Here is a 16,827-nt window from a genome sequence, read left to right on the forward strand (position 1 = left end):
GATTCCAGAGAGATCATATCCCCAACACACTCAACACTGTCCCCATCAAACACTCCCAGGACAGGTACAGCACGGGGTTAGATACAGAGTAAAGCTCCCTCTACACTGTCCCCATCAAACACTCCCAGGACAGGTACAGCACGGGGTTAGATACAGAGTAAAGCTCCCTCTACACTGTCCCCCATCAAACACTCCCAGGACAGGTACAGCACGGGGTTAGATACAGAGTAAAGCTCCCTCTACACTGTCCCCATCAAACACTCCCAGGACAGGTACAGCACGGGGTTAGATACAGAGTGAAGCTCCCTCTACACTGTCCCCCATCAAACACTCCCAGGACAGGTACAGCACGGGGTTAGATACAGAGTAAAGCTCCCTCTACACTGTCCCCCATCAAACACTCCCAGGACAGGTACAGCACGGGGTTAGATACAGAGTAAAGCTCCCTCTACACTGTCCCCCATCAAACACTCCCAGGACAGGTACAGCACGGGGTTAGATACAGAGTAAAGCTCCCTCTACACTGTCCCCATCAAACACTCCCAGGACAGGTACAGCACGGGGTTAGATACAGAGTAAAGCTCCCTCTACACTGTCCCCCATCAAACACTCCCAGGTCAGGTACAGCACGGGGTTAGATACAGAGTAAAGCTCCCTCAACACTGTCCCCCATCAAACACTCCCAGGACAGGTACAGCACGGGGTTAGATACAGAGTAAAGCTCCCTCTACACTGTCCCCCATCAAACACTCCCAGGACAGGTAAAGCACGGGGTTAGATACAGAGTAAAGCTCCCTCTACACTGTCCCCCATCAAACACTCCCAGGACAGGTACAGCACGGGGTTAGATACAGAGTAAAGCTCCCTCTACACTGTCCCCCATCAAACACTCCCAGGACAGGTACAGCACGGGGTTAGATACAGAGTAAAGCTCCCTCTACACTGTCCCCCATCAAACACTCCCAGGACAGGTACAGCACGGGGTTAGATACAGAGTAAAGCTCCCTCTGCACTGTCCCCATCAAACACTCCCAGCACAGGTACAGCACGGGGTTAGATACAGAGTAAAGCTCCCTCTACACTGTCCCCATCAAACACTCCCAGGACACGGACAGCACGGGGTTAGATACAGAGTAAAGCTCCCTCTACACTGTCCCCCATCAAACACTCCCAGGACAGGTACAGCACGGGGTTAGATACAGAGTAAAGCTCCCTCTACACTGTCCCCATCAAACACTCCCAGGACAGGTACAGCACGGGGTTAGATACAGAGTAAAGCTCCCTCTACACTGTCCCCCATCAAACACTCCCAGAACAGGTACAGCACGGGGTTAGATACAGAGTAAAGCTCCCTCTGCACTGTCCCCCATCAAACACTCCCAGGACAGGTACAGCACGGGGTTATATACAGAGTAAAGCTCCCTCTGCACTGTCCCCCATCAAACACTCCCAGGACAGGTACAGCACGGGGTTAGATACAGAGTAAAGCTCCCTCTGCACTGTCCCCATCAAACACTCCCAGGACAGGTACAACACGGGGTTAGATACAGAGTAAAGCTCCCTCGACACAGTCCCCATCAAACACTCCCAGGACAGGTACAACACGGGGTTAGATACAGAGTAAACCTCCCAGTACACTGTCCCCATCAAACACTCACAGGACAGGGACAGCACGGGGTTAGATACAGAGTAAAGCTCCCTCTACACTGTCTCCCATCAAACACTCCCAGGACAGGTACAGCACGGGGTTAGATACAGAGTAAAGCTCCCTCTACACTGTCCCCCATCAAACACTCCCAGGACAGGTACAGCACGGGGTTAGATACAGAGTAAAGCTCCCTCTACACTGTCTCCCATCAAACACTCCCAGGACAGGTACAGCACGGGGTTAGATACAGAGTAAAGCTCCCTCTACACTGTCCCCATCAAACACTCCCAGGACAGGTACAGCACAGGGTTAGATACAGAGTAAAGCTCCCTCAACACTGTCCCCATCAAACACAGTAAGACGTTTAACAACACCAGGTTAAAGTCCAACAGGTTTATTTGGTAGCAAAAGCCACACAAGCTTTCGGAGCTCCAAGCCCCTTCTTCACTCCCTCAGTACTGACCCTCTGACAGTGCGGCACTCCCTCAGTACTGACCCTCTGACAGTGCGGCACTCCCTCAGCACTGACCCTCCCACAGTGCGGGGCTCCCTCAGCACTGACCCTCTGACAGTGCGGCACTCCCTCAGCACTGACCCTCTGACAGTGCGGCACTCCCTCAGTACTGACCCTCTGACAGTGCGGCACTCACTCAGCACTGACCCTCTGACAGTGCGGCACTCCCTCAGCACTGACCCTCTGACAGTGCGGCACTCCCTCAGTACTGACCCTCTGACAGTGCGGCACTCCCTCAGCACTGACCCTCCCACAGTGCGGGGCTCCCTCAGCACTGACCCTCTGACAGTGCGGCACTCCCTCAGCACTGACCCTCTGACAGTGCGGCACTCCCTCAGTACTGACCCTCTGACAGTGCGGCACTCCCTCAGCACTGACCCTCTGACAGTGCGGCACTCCCTCAGCACTGACCCTCTGACAGTGCGGCACTCCCTCAGCACTGACCCTCTGACAGTGCGGCACTCCCTCAGTACTGACCCTCTGACAGTGCGGCACTCCCTCAGCACTGACCCTCTGACAGTGCGGCACTCCCTCAGCACTGACCCTCTGACAGTGCGACACTCCCTCAGCACTGACCCTCTGACAGTGCGGCACTCCCTCAGTACTGACCCTCTGACAGTGCGGCACTCCCTCAGTACTGACCCTCTGACAGTGCGGCACTCCCTCAGCACTGACCATCTGACAGTGCGGCACTCCCTCAGTACTGACCCTCTGACAGTGCGGCACTCCCTCAGCACTGACCCTCTGACAGTGCGGCACTCCCTCAGCACTGACCCTCTGACAGTGCGGCACTCCCTCAGCACTGACCATCTGACAGTGCGGCACTCCCTCAGTACTGACCCTCTGACAGTGCGGCACTCCCTCAGCACTGACCCTCTGACAGTGCGGCACTCCCTCAGCACTGACCATCTGACAGTGCGGCACTCCCTCAGTACTGACCCTCTGACAGTGCGGCACTCCCTCAGCACTGACCCTCTGACAGTGCGGCACTCCCTCAGCACTGACCCTCTGACAGTGCGGCACTCCCTCAGCACTGACCCTCTGACAGTGCGGCACTCCCTCAGTACTGACCCTCTGACAGTGCGGCACTCCCTCAGCACTGACACTCTGACAATGCGGCACTCCCTCAGTACTGACCCTATGACAGTGCGGCACTCCCTCAGTACTGACCCTCTGACAGTGCGGCACTCCCTCAGCACTGACCCTCTGACAGTGCGGCACTCCCTCTGACAGTGCGGCACTCCCTCAGTACTGACCCTCCCAGAACGCAATTGAATTTGGGAGAGAGAGAAGGTGATGACCAGAAAAGAAGATGTGAGGAAACAGAGAATTCTAGAAAGAAACTTGCCTCCGAGTGGGGTCCCAAAACAACAACCCACTCCGACTGCACAGCCCACTGTCAAAACATCTCCGCAAAAATGATAGTGATCCTGGATATGGAGAGAGAGGGAGAGAGATACAGAGTGTGAGAGACCGAGAGAGAGAGGGAGGGAGATACAGAGTGTGAGAGACCAAGAGAGAGAGGGAGGGAAATACAGAGTGTGAGAGACCGAGAGAGAGAGGGAGGGAGATACAGAGTGTGAGAGACCGAGAGAGAGAGAGATACAGAGTGTGAGAGACCGAGAGAGAGAGGGAGGGAGATACAGAGTGTGAGAGACCGAGAGAGAGAGGGAGGGAGATACAGAGTGTGAGAGACCGAGCGAGAGAGGGAGGGAAATACAGAGTGTGAGAGACCGAGAGAGAGAGGGAGGGAGATACAGAGTGTGAGAGACCGAGAGAGAGAGAGATACAGAGTGTGAGAGACCGAGAGAGAGAGGGAGGGAGATACAGAGTGTGAGAGACCGAGAGAGAGAGGGAGAGAGATACAGAGTGTGAGAGACCGAGAGAGAGAGGGAGGGAGATACAGAGTGTGAGAGACCGAGAGAGAGAGGGAGAGAGATACAGAGTGTGAGAGACCGAGAGAGAGAGGGAGAGAGATACAGAGTGTGAGAGACCAAGAGAGAGAGGGAGGGAGATACAGAGTGTGAGAGACCGAGAGAGAGAGAGATATACAGAGTGTGAGAGACCGAGAGAGAGAGGGAGAGAGATACAGAGTGTGAGAGACCGAGAGAGAGAGGGAGAGAGATACAGAGTGTGAGAGACCGAGAGAGAGAGGGAGAGAGATACAGAGTGAGAGAGACCGAGAGAGAGAGGGAGAGAGATACAGAGTGTGAGAGACCGAGGGAGAGAGATACAGAGTGTGAGAGACCGAGAGAGAGAGAGAGAGGGAGAGAGACACAGAGTGTGAAAGACCGAGAGAGAGAGGGAGAGAGATACAGAGTGTGAGCCCAAGAGAGAGAGAGGGAGAGAGAGGGAGAGAGATACAGAGTGTGAGAGATCGAGAGAGAGAGGGAGAGAGATACAGAGTGTGAGCGACCGAGAGAGAGAGAGAGGGAGAGAGACACAGAGTGTGAAAGACCGAGAGAGAGAGGGAGAGAGATACAGAGTGTGAGCCCAAGAGAGAGAGAGGGAGAGAGATACAGAGTGTGAGAGATCGAGAGAGAGAGGGAGAGAGATACAGAGTGTGAGACCAAGAGAGAGAGAGAGGGAGAGAGATACAGAGTGTGAGAGACCGAGAGAGAGAGAGAGAGAGATACAGAGTGTGAGAGACCGAGAGAGTGGGAGAGAGATACAGAGTGTGAGAGACCGAGAGAGAGAGGGAGGGAGATACAGAGTGTGAGAGACCGAGAGAGAGAGAGATACAGAGTGTGAGAGACCGAGAGAGAGAGGGAGGGAGATACAGAGTGAGAGAGACCGAGAGAGAGAGGGAGGGAGATACAGAGTGTGAGAGACCGAGAGAGAGAGATACAGAGTGTGAGAGACCGAGAGAGAGAGAGAGATACAGAGTGTGAGAGACCGAGAGAGAGAGGGAGGGAGATACAGAGTGTGAGAGACCGAGAGAGAGAGAGAGATACAGAGTGTGAGAGACCGAGAGAGAGAGAGAGATACAGAGTGTGAGAGACCGAGAGAGAGAGGGAGGGAGATACAGAGTGTGAGAGACCGAGAGAGAGAGAGAGATACAGAGTGTGAGAGAGGGAGGGAGATACAGAGTGTGAGAGACCGAGAGAGAGAGGGAGGGAGATACAGAGTGTGAGAGACCGAGAGAGAGAGGGAGGGAGATAGAGTGTGAGAGACCGAGAGAGAGAGGGAGGGAGATACAGAGTGTGAGAGACCGAGAGAGAGAGGGAGAGATATACAGAGTGTGAGAGACCGAGAGAGAGAGGGAGAGAGATACAGAGTGTGAGAGACCAAGAGAGAGAGGGAGGGAGATACAGAGTGTGAGAGACCGAGAGAGAGATACAGAGTGTGAGAGACCGAGAGAGAGAGGGAGAGAGATACAGAGTGTGAGAGACCGAGAGAGAGAGGCAGGGAGATACAGAGTGTGAGAGACCGAGAGAGAGAGGGAGGGAAATACAGAGTGTGAGAGACCGAGAGAGAGAGAGAGATACAGAGTGTGAGAGACCGAGAGAGAGAGGGAGAGAGATACAGAGTGTGAGAGACCGAGAGAGAGAGGGAGGGAGATACAGAGTGTGAGAGACCGAGAGAGGGAGAGATACAGAGTGTGAGAGACCAAGAGAGAGAGGGAGGGAGATACAGAGTGTGAGAGACCGAGAGAGGGAGAGATACAGAGTGTGAGAGACCGAGAGAGAAAGGGAGAGAGATACAGAGAGTGAGAGACCGAGAGAGAGAGGGAGGGAGATACAGAGTGTGAGAGACCGAGAGAGGGAGAGACACAGAGTGTGAGAGACCGAGAGAGAGAGGGAGGGAGATACAGAGTGTGAGAGACCGAGAGAGAGAGAGAGATACAGAGTGTGAGAGACCGAGAGAGAGAGGGAGAGAGATACAGAGTGTGAGAGACCGAGAGAGAGAGGGAGAGAGATACAGAGTGTGAGAGACCGAGAGAGAGAGGGAGGGAGATACAGAGTGTGAGAGACCGAGAGAGAGAGGGAGAGAGATACAGAGTGTGAGAGACCGAGAGAGAGAGAGGGGGGGAGATACAGAGTGTGAGAGACCGAGAGAGAGAGGGAGGGAGATACAGAGTGTGAGAGACCGAGAGAGAGAGAGATATACAGAGTGTGAGAGACCGAGAGGGAGAGGGAGAGAGATACAGAGTGTGAGAGACCGAGAGAGTGGGAGAGAGATACAGAGTGTGAGAGACCGAGAGAGTGGGAGAGAGATACAGAGTGTGAGAGACCGAGAGAGAGAGAGAGAGAGGGAGAGAGACACAGAGTGTGAGAGACCGAGAGAGAGAGAGAGAGATACAGAGTGTGAGAGACCGAGAGAGAGAGAGAGAGATACAGAGTGTGAGAGACCGAGAGAGAGAGAGAGATAAAGAGTGTGAGAGACAGAGAGAGAGAGAGACAGAGAGAGAGAGAGGGAGAGAGATACAGAGTGTGAGAGACCGAGAGAGAGGGAGAGAGATAGAGTGTGAGGGACAGAGAGAGAAAAGGAGAGAGATACAGAGTGTGAGAGACCGAGAGAGAGAGAGAGAGGGAGAGAGATACAGAGTGTGAGAGACCGAGAGAGAGAGAGAGAGAGAGAGATACAGAGTGTGAGAGACAGAGAGAGAGAGAGACAGAGAGAGAGAGAGAGGGAGAGAGATACAGAGTGTGAGAGACCGAGAGAGAGAGGGAGAGAGATACAGAGTGTGAGAGACCGAGAGAGAGAGGGAGAGAGACACAGAGTGTGAGAGACCGAGAGAGAGAGAGAGAGATACAGAGTGTGAGAGACCGAGAGAGAGAGAGAGAGAGAGATACAGAGTGTGAGAGACAGAGAGAGAGAGAGACAGAGAGAGAGAGAGAGGGAGAGGGATACAGAGTGTGAGAGACCGAGAGAGAGAGAGGGAGAGAGATACAGAGTGTGAGAGACCGAGAGAGAGAGAGAGGGAGAGAGATACAGAGTGTGAGAGACCGAGAGAGAGAGGGAGAGAGACACAGAGTGTGAGAGACCGAGAGAGAGAGAGAGAGATACAGAGTGTGAGAGACAGAGAGAGAGAGAGACAGAGACCGAGAGAGAGAGGGAGAGAGATACAGAGTGTGAGAGACCGAGAGAGAGAGAGAGAGAGGGAGAGAGATACAGAGTGTGAGAGACCGAGAGAGAGAGAGAGAGATACAGAGTGTGAGAGACAGAGAGAGAGAGAGAGAGAGAGATACAGAGTGTGAGAGACAGAGAGAGAGAGAGAGGGAGAGAGATACAGAGTGTGAGAGACCGAGAGAGAGAGAGAGAGAGATACAGAGTGTGAGAGACCGAGAGAGAGAGAGATACAGAGTGTGAGAGACAGAGAGAGAGAGAGACAGAGAGAGAGAGAGAGGGAGAGAGATACAGAGTGTGAGAGACCGAGAGAGAGAGAGAGAGGGAGAGAGATACAGAGTGTGAGAGACCGAGAGAGAGAGGGAGAGAGATACAGAGTGAGAGAGACCGAGAGAGAGAGGGAGAGAGATACAGAGTGTGAGAGACCGAGAGAGAGAGGGAGAGAGATACAGAGTGTGAGAGACCGAGAGAGAGAGGGAGAGAGATACAGAGTGTGAGAGACCGAGAGAGAGAGGGAGAGAGATACAGAGTGTGAGAGACCGAGAGAGTGGGAGAGAGATACAGAGTGTGAGAGACCGAGAGAGTGGGAGAGAGATACAGAGTGTGAGAGACCGAGAGAGAGAGAGAGAGAGGGAGAGAGACACAGAGTGTGAGAGACCGAGAGAGAGAGAGAGAGATACAGAGTGTGAGAGACCGAGAGAGAGAGAGAGAGATACAGAGTGTGAGAGACCGAGAGAGAGAGAGAGAGATAAAGAGTGTGAGAGACAGAGAGAGAGAGAGACAGAGAGAGAGAGAGGGAGAGAGATACAGAGTGTGAGAGACCGAGAGAGAGGGAGAGAGATAGAGTGTGAGGGACAGAGAGAGAAAAGGAGAGAGATACAGAGTGTGAGAGACCGAGAGAGAGAGAGAGAGGGAGAGAGATACAGAGTGTGAGAGACCGAGAGAGAGAGAGAGAGAGAGAGATACAGAGTGTGAGAGACAGAGAGAGAGAGAGACAGAGAGAGAGAGAGAGGGAGAGAGATACAGAGTGTGAGAGACCGAGAGAGAGAGGGAGAGAGATACAGAGTGTGAGAGACCGAGAGAGAGAGGGAGAGAGACACAGAGTGTGAGAGACCGAGAGAGAGAGAGAGAGATACAGAGTGTGAGAGACCGAGAGAGAGAGAGAGAGAGAGATACAGAGTGTGAGAGACAGAGAGAGAGAGAGACAGAGAGAGAGAGAGAGGGAGAGGGATACAGAGTGTGAGAGACCGAGAGAGAGAGAGAGAGGGAGAGAGATACAGAGTGTGAGAGACCGAGAGAGAGAGAGAGGGAGAGAGATACAGAGTGTGAGAGACCGAGAGAGAGAGGGAGAGAGACACAGAGTGTGAGAGACCGAGAGAGAGAGAGAGAGATACAGAGTGTGAGAGACAGAGAGAGAGAGAGACAGAGAGAGAGAGAGAGGGAGAGGGATACAGAGTGTGAGAGACCGAGAGAGAGGGAGAGGGATACAGAGTGTGAGAGACCGAGAGAGAGAGGGAGAGAGATACAGAGTGTGAGAGACCGAGAGAGAGAGAGAGAGAGGGAGAGAGATACAGAGTGTGAGAGACCGAGAGAGAGAGAGAGAGATACAGAGTGTGAGAGACAGAGAGAGAGAGAGAGAGAGATACAGAGTGTGAGAGACAGAGAGAGAGAGAGAGGGAGAGAGATACAGAGTGTGAGAGACCGAGAGAGAGAGAGAGAGAGATACAGAGTGTGAGAGACCGAGAGAGAGAGAGAGAGAGAGAGATACAGAGTGTGAGAGACAGAGAGAGAGAGAGACAGAGAGAGAGAGAGAGGGAGAGAGATACAGAGTGTGAGAGACCGAGAGAGAGAGAGAGAGGGAGAGAGATACAGAGTGTGAGAGACCGAGAGAGAGAGGGAGAGAGATACAGAGTGAGAGAGACCGAGAGAGAGAGGGAGAGAGATACAGAGTGTGAGAGACCGAGAGAGAGAGGGAGAGAGATACAGAGTGTGAGAGACCGAGAGAGAGAGGGAGAGAGATACAGAGTGTGAGAGACCGAGAGAGAGAGGGAGAGAGATACAGAGTGTGAGAGACCGAGAGAGAGAGGGAGAGAGATACAGAGTGTGAGAGACCGAGAGAGAGAGGGAGAGAGATACAGAGTGTGAGAGACCGAGAGAGAGAGGGAGAGAGATACAGAGTGTGAGAGACCGAGAGAGAGAGGGAGAGAGAGAGAGAGACACAGAGTGTGAGAGACCGAGAGAGAGAGGGAGAGAGACACAGAGTGTGAGAGACCGAGAGAGAGAGGGAGAGAGACACAGAGTGTGAGAGACCGAGAGAGAGAGAGAGAGATACAGAGTGTGAGAGACCGAGAGAGAGAGAGAGAGAGAGAGATACAGAGTGTGAGAGACAGAGAGAGAGAGAGACAGAGAGAGAGAGAGAGGGAGAGAGATACAGAGTGTGAGAGACCGAGAGAGAGAGAGAGAGGGAGAGAGATACAGAGTGTGAGAGACCGAGAGAGAGAGGGAGAGAGATACAGAGTGAGAGAGACCGAGAGAGAGAGGGAGAGAGATACAGAGTGTGAGAGACCGAGAGAGAGAGGGAGAGAGATACAGAGTGTGAGAGACCGAGAGAGAGAGGGAGAGAGATACAGAGTGTGAGAGACCGAGAGAGAGAGGGAGAGAGATACAGAGTGTGAGAGACCGAGAGAGAGAGGGAGAGAGATACAGAGTGTGAGAGACCGAGAGAGAGAGAGACAGAGTGTGAGAGACCGAGAGAGAGAGGGAGAGAGATACAGAGTGTGAGAGACCGAGAGAGAGAGGGAGAGAGAGAGAGAGACACAGAGTGTGAGAGACCGAGAGAGAGAGGGAGAGAGACACAGAGTGTGAGAGACCGAGAGAGAGAGGGAGAGAGACACAGAGTGTGAGAGACCGAGAGAGAGAGAGAGAGATACAGAGTGTGAGAGACAGAGAGAGAGAGAGAGAGAGAGAGATACAGAGTGTGAGAGACAGAGAGAGAGAGAGACAGAGAGAGAGAGAGAGGGAGAGAGATACAGAGTGTGAGAGACCGAGAGAGAGAGAGAGAGGGAGAGAGATACAGAGTGTGAGAGACCGAGAGAGAGAGGGAGAGAGATACAGAGTGAGAGAGACCGAGAGAGAGAGGGAGAGAGATACAGAGTGTGAGAGACCGAGAGAGAGAGGGAGAGAGATACAGAGTGTGAGAGACCGAGAGAGAGAGGGAGAGAGATACAGAGTGTGAGAGACCGAGAGAGAGAGGGAGAGAGATACAGAGTGTGAGAGACCGAGAGAGAGAGAGAGAGATACAGAGTGTGAGAGACCGAGAGAGAGAGGGAGAGAGATACAGAGTGTGAGAGACCGAGAGAGAGAGAGAGAGAGGGAGAGAGATACAGAGTGTGAGAGACCGAGAGAGAGAGAGAGAGATACAGAGTGTGAGAGACAGAGAGAGAGAGAGACAGAGAGAGAGAGAGAGGGAGAGAGATACAGAGTGTGAGAGACCGAGAGAGAGAGGGAGAGAGATACAGAGTGTGAGAGACCGAGAGAGAGAGGGAGAGAGACACAGAGTGTGAGAGACCGAGAGAGAGAGAGAGAGATACAGAGTGTGAGAGACCGAGAGAGAGAGAGAGAGAGAGAGATACAGAGTGTGAGAGACAGAGAGAGAGAGAGACAGAGAGAGAGAGAGAGGAGAGAGATACAGAGTGTGAGAGACCGAGAGAGAGAGAGAGAGGGAGAGAGATACAGAGTGTGAGAGACCGAGAGAGAGAGGGAGAGAGATACAGAGTGAGAGAGACCGAGAGAGAGAGGGAGAGAGATACAGAGTGTGAGAGACCGAGAGAGAGAGGGAGAGAGATACAGAGTGTGAGAGACCGAGAGAGAGAGGGAGAGAGATACAGAGTGTGAGAGACCGAGAGAGAGAGGGAGAGAGATACAGAGTGTGAGAGACCGAGAGAGAGAGGGAGAGAGATACAGAGTGTGAGAGACCGAGAGAGAGAGGGAGAGAGATACAGAGTGTGAGAGACCGAGAGAGAGAGGGAGAGAGATACAGAGTGTGAGAGACCGAGAGAGAGAGGGAGAGAGAGAGAGAGACACAGAGTGTGAGAGACCGAGAGAGAGAGGGAGAGAGACACAGAGTGTGAGAGACCGAGAGAGAGAGGGAGAGAGACACAGAGTGTGAGAGACCGAGAGAGAGAGAGAGAGATACAGAGTGTGAGAGACCGAGAGAGAGAGAGAGAGAGAGAGATACAGAGTGTGAGAGACAGAGAGAGAGAGAGACAGAGAGAGAGAGAGAGGGAGAGAGATACAGAGTGTGAGAGACCGAGAGAGAGAGAGAGAGGGAGAGAGATACAGAGTGTGAGAGACCGAGAGAGAGAGGGAGAGAGATACAGAGTGAGAGAGACCGAGAGAGAGAGGGAGAGAGATACAGAGTGTGAGAGACCGAGAGAGAGAGGGAGAGAGATACAGAGTGTGAGAGACCGAGAGAGAGAGGGAGAGAGATACAGAGTGTGAGAGACCGAGAGAGAGAGGGAGAGAGATACAGAGTGTGAGAGACCGAGAGAGAGAGGGAGAGAGATACAGAGTGTGAGAGACCGAGAGAGAGAGAGAGACAGAGTGTGAGAGACCGAGAGAGAGAGGAGAGAGATACAGAGTGTGAGAGACCGAGAGAGAGAGGGAGAGAGAGAGAGAGACACAGAGTGTGAGAGACCGAGAGAGAGAGGGAGAGAGACACAGAGTGTGAGAGACCGAGAGAGAGAGGGGAGAGAGACACAGAGTGTGAGAGACCGAGAGAGAGAGAGAGAGATACAGAGTGTGAGAGACCGAGAGAGAGAGAGAGAGAGATACAGAGTGTGAGAGACAGAGAGAGAGAGAGACAGAGAGAGAGAGAGAGGGAGAGAGATACAGAGTGTGAGAGACCGAGAGAGAGAGAGAGAGGGAGAGAGATACAGAGTGTGAGAGACCGAGAGAGAGAGGGAGAGAGATACAGAGTGAGAGAGACCGAGAGAGAGAGGGAGAGAGATACAGAGTGTGAGAGACCGAGAGAGAGAGGGAGAGAGATACAGAGTGTGAGAGACCGAGAGAGAGAGGGAGAGAGATACAGAGTGTGAGAGACCGAGAGAGAGAGGGAGAGAGATACAGAGTGTGAGAGACCGAGAGAGAGAGAGAGATACAGAGTGTGAGAGACCGAGAGAGAGAGGGAGAGAGATACAGAGTGTGAGAGACCGAGAGAGAGAGAGAGACAGACAGGCAGACGGGGGGGGTGGAGGCAGGGGCAGGGGGGGGGGGGGGGCAGGGGCAGGGGGGGGGGGGCAGGGGCAGGGGGGGGGGCAGGGGGGGGGGGGCAGGGGGGGGGAGGCAGGGAGGGAGGGAGGGGGCAGGGAGGGAGGGAGGGGGCAGGGAGGGGGGGAGAGACACGCGGGGGGGGAGAGACACGCGGGGGGGGAGAGACACGCGGGGGGGGAGAGACACGCGGGGGGGGAGAGACACGCGGGGGGGAGAGACAACGCGGGGGGGGAGAGACACGCGGGGGGGGAGAGACACGCGGGGGGAGAGACACGCGGGGGGGGAGAGACACGCGGGGGGGAGAGACACGCGGGGGGGGAGAGACACGCGGGGGGGGAGAGACACGCGGGGGGGAGAGACACGCGGGAGGGGGGAGACACGCGGGGGGGAGAGACACGCGGGGGGGGGAGAGACACGCGGGGGGAGAGACACGCGGGGGGGGAGAGACACGCGGGGGGGGAGAGACACGCGGGGGGGAGAGACACGCGGGGGGGGAGAGACACGCGGGGGGGGAGAGACACGCGGGGGGGAGAGACACGCGGGGGGGGAGAGACACGCGGGGGGGAGAGACACGCGGGGGGGAGAGACACGCGGGGGGAGAGACACGCGGGGGGGAGAGACACGCGGGGGGGGGAGAGACACGCAGGGGGGGGAGAGACACGCAGGGGGGGAGAGACACGCAGGGGGGGGAGAGACACGCAGGGGGGGGAGAGACACGCAGGGGGGGAGAGACACGCAGGGGGGGGAGAGACACGCGGGGGGGGGAGAGACACGCGGGGGAGAGGGGGGGGGAGAGACACGCAGGGGGGGGAGAGACACGCAGGGGGGGGAGAGACACGCAGGGGGGGGAGAGACACGCAGGGGGGGGAGAGACACGCAGGGGGGGGAGAGACACGCGGGGGGGGAGAGACACGCAGGGGGGGGAGAGACACGCAGGGGGGGAGAGACACGCAGGGGGGGAGAGACACGCAGGGGGGGAGAGACACGCAGGGGGGGAGAGACACGCAGGGGGGGAGAGACACGCGGGGGGGAGAGACACGCAGGGGGGGAGAGACACGCAGGGGGGAGAGACACGCAGGGGGGGAGAGACACGCAGGGGGGGAGAGACACGCAGGGGGGGAGAGACACGCAGGGGGGAGAGACACGCAGGGGTGGAGAGACACGCAGGGGGGGAGAGACACGCGGGGGGGGGGAGAGACACGCGGGGGGGGGGAGAGACACGCGGGGGGGAGAGACACGCAGGGGGGGGAGAGACACGCAGGGGGGGAGAGACACGCAGGGGGGGGAGAGACACGCAGGGGGGAGAGACACGCAGGGGGGGAGAGACACGCAGGGGGGGAGAGACACGCAGGGGGGGGAGAGACACGCAGGGGGGGAGAGAGACACGCAGGGGGGGGAGAGACACGCAGGGGGGGAGAGACACGCAGGGGGGGAGAGACACGCAGGGGGGGAGAGACACGCAGGGGGGGGAGAGACACGCAGGGGGGGGAGAGACACGCAGGGGGGGGAGAGACACGCAGGGGGGGAGAGACACGCAGGGGGGGGAGAGACACGCAGGGGGGGGAGAGACACGCAGGGGGGGGAGAGACACGCAGGGGGGGAGAGACACGCAGGGGGGGGAGAGACACGCAGGGGGGGGAGAGACACGCAGGGGGGGGAGAGACACGCAGGGGGGGAGAGACACGCAGGGGGGGGAGAGACACGCAGGGGGGGGGAGAGACACGCAGGGGGGGGAGAGACACGCAGGGGGGGAGAGAGACACGCAGGGGGGGAGAGACACGCAGGGGGGGAGAGACACGCAGGGGTGGTAGAGACCGAAACCGAGAGAGAGAGAGAGAGAGGGACCAAAACCGAGAGAGAGAGAGACCGAAACCGAGAGAGAGAGAGAGAGAGAGAGAGAGGGACCGAAACCGAGAGAGAGAGAGACCGAAACCGAGAGAGAGAGAGGGACCGAAACCGAGAGAGAGAGAGAGAGAGAGACCGAAACCGAGAGAGAGAGAGACCGAAACCGAGAGAGAGAGCCAGAAACCAAGAGAGAGAGAGAGACCGAAACCGAGAGAGAGAGAGACCGAAACCGAGAGAGAGAGAGAGCCAGAAACCGAGAGAGAGAGAGACCGAAACCGAGAGAGAGAGAGACCGAAACCGAGAGAGAGAGACCGAAACCGAGAGAGAGAGAGAGACCGAAACCGAGAGAGAGAGACCGAAACCGAGAGAGAGAGAGAGACCGAAACCGAGAGAGAGACCGAAACCGAGAGAGAGAGAGACCAAAACCGAGAGAGAGAGAGACCAAAACCGAGAGAGAGAGAGACCAAAACCGAGAGAGAGAGAGACCAAAACCGAGAGAGAGAGAGACCAAAACCGAGAGAGAGAGAGACCAAAACCGAGAGAGAGAGAGACCAAAACCGAGAGAGAGACCGAAACCGAGAGAGAGAGAGACCAAAACCGAGAGAGAGAGAGACCGAAACCGAGAGAGAGACCGAAACCGAGAGAGAGACCGAAACCGAGAGAGAGAGAGACCGAAACCGAGAGAGAGAGAGCCCGAAACCGAGAGAGAGAGAGACCGAAACCGAGAGAGGGAGGGACCGAAACCGAGAGAGAGAGAGAGACCGAAACCGAGAGAGGGAGGGACCGAAACCGAGAGAGAGAGAACCCGAAACCGAGAGAGAGAGACCGAAACCGAGAATATAAAAGCAGGGATGTCTTGATGCACCTGTACAGGGCATTGGTGAGGCCGCAGCTGGAATACTGTGTGCAGTATTGGTCCCCTTATATGAGGAAGGATATATTGGCATTGGAGGGAGTGCAGAGAAGGTTCACCAGGTTGATACCGGAGATGAGGGGTTTGGATTATGAGGAGAGGCTGAGGAGATTGGGTTTGTACTCGTTGGAGTTTAGAAGGATGAGGGGGGATCTTATGGAGACTTATAAGATAATGCGGGGGCTGGATAGGGTGGAGGCGGAGAGATTCTTTCCACTTAGTAAGGAAGTTAAAACTAGAGGACACAGCCTCAAAATAAAGGGGGGTCGGTTTAAGACAGAGTTGAGGAGGAACTTCTTCTCCCAGAGGGTGGTGAATCTCTGGAATTCTCTGCCCGCTGAGGTGGTGGAGGCTACCTCGCTGAATATGTTTAAAGCGCGGATGGATGGATTCCTGATCGGTAAGGGAATTAGGGGTTTTAGGGATCAGGCGGGTAAGTGGAACTGATCCACGTCAGATCAGCCATGATCTTATTCAATGGCGGGGCAGGCTCGAGGGGCTAGATGGCCTACTCCTGCTCCTATTTCTTATTGTTCTTATGTTCTTATGAGAGAGAGAGAGACCAAAACCGAGAGAGAGAGACCGAAACCGAGAGAGAGAGACCGAAACCGAGAGAGAGAGACCGAAACCGAGAGAGAGAGACCGAAACCGAGAGAGAGAGACCGAAACCGAGAGAGAGAGAGAGACCGAAACCGAGAGAGAGACCGAAACCGAGAGAGAGAGAGACCAAAACCGAGAGAGAGACCGAAACCGAGAGAGAGACCGAAACCGAGAGAGAGACCGAAACCGAGAGAGAGACCGAAACCGAGAGAGAGACCGAAACCGAGAGAGAGACCGAAACCGAGAGAGAGAGAGACCGAAACCGAGAGAGAGAGAGACCGAAACCGAGAGAGAGAGAGACCGAAACCGAGAGAGAGAGAGAGACCGAAACAGAGAGAGAGAGAGACCGAAACCGAGAGAGAGAGAGAGACCGAAACCGAGAGAGAGAGAGAGACCGAAACCGAGAGAGAGAGAGAGACCGAAACCGAGAGAGAGGGGACCGAAACCGAGAGAGAGAGAGACCAAAACCGAGAGAGAGAGAGACCAAAACCGAGAGAGACTGAAACCGAGAGAGAGACCGAAACCGAGAGAGAGACCGAAACCGAGAGAGAGACCGAAACCGAGAGAGAGACCGAAACCGAGAGAGAGAGAGACCGAAACCGAGAGAGAGAGAGACCGAAACCGAGAGAGAGAGAGAGAGACCGAAACCGAGAGAGAGAGGGGACCGAAACTGAGAGAGAGAGAGACCGAAACCGAGAGAGAGGGGGACCGAAACCGAGAGAGAGAGAGACCGAAACCGAGAGAGAGAGAGCCCGAAACCGAGAGAGAGAGAGACCGAAACCGAGAGAGAGAGAGAGACCGAAACCGAGAGAGAGAGAGACCGAAACCGAGAGAGAGAGAGACCGAAACCGAGAGAGAGAGAGCCCGAAACCGATAGAGAGAGAGGGACCGAAACCGAGAGAGAGAGAGAGAGAGGGACCGAAACCGAGAGAGAGAGAGACCGAAACAGAGAGAGAGAGAGACCGA

At 55.5% G+C, this 16,827-nt stretch overlaps 1 protein-coding gene across 1 annotated transcript in view; it reads right to left on the reverse strand.

The window, feature by feature from the left end:
- Positions 1–4,999, reverse strand: part of LOC144489597 (uncharacterized) — a gene marked incomplete at both ends in the record, with an annotated part of 21,779 nt that extends 16,780 nt beyond the window's left edge. Inside the window, one exon of the mRNA XM_078207460.1 lies at positions 3,511–4,999. Within this exon, the coding sequence (XP_078063586.1) occupies positions 3,511–4,999 (1,489 nt within the window). The remainder of the gene's footprint in view (positions 1–3,510) is intronic.
- Between the last annotated feature and the right edge of the window lie 11,828 nt (positions 5,000–16,827).

This window comes from Mustelus asterias, unplaced genomic scaffold (genome assembly GCF_964213995.1).
Source record: "Mustelus asterias unplaced genomic scaffold, sMusAst1.hap1.1 HAP1_SCAFFOLD_2339, whole genome shotgun sequence".
NCBI classification, from domain to species: domain Eukaryota; kingdom Metazoa; phylum Chordata; class Chondrichthyes; order Carcharhiniformes; family Triakidae; genus Mustelus; species Mustelus asterias.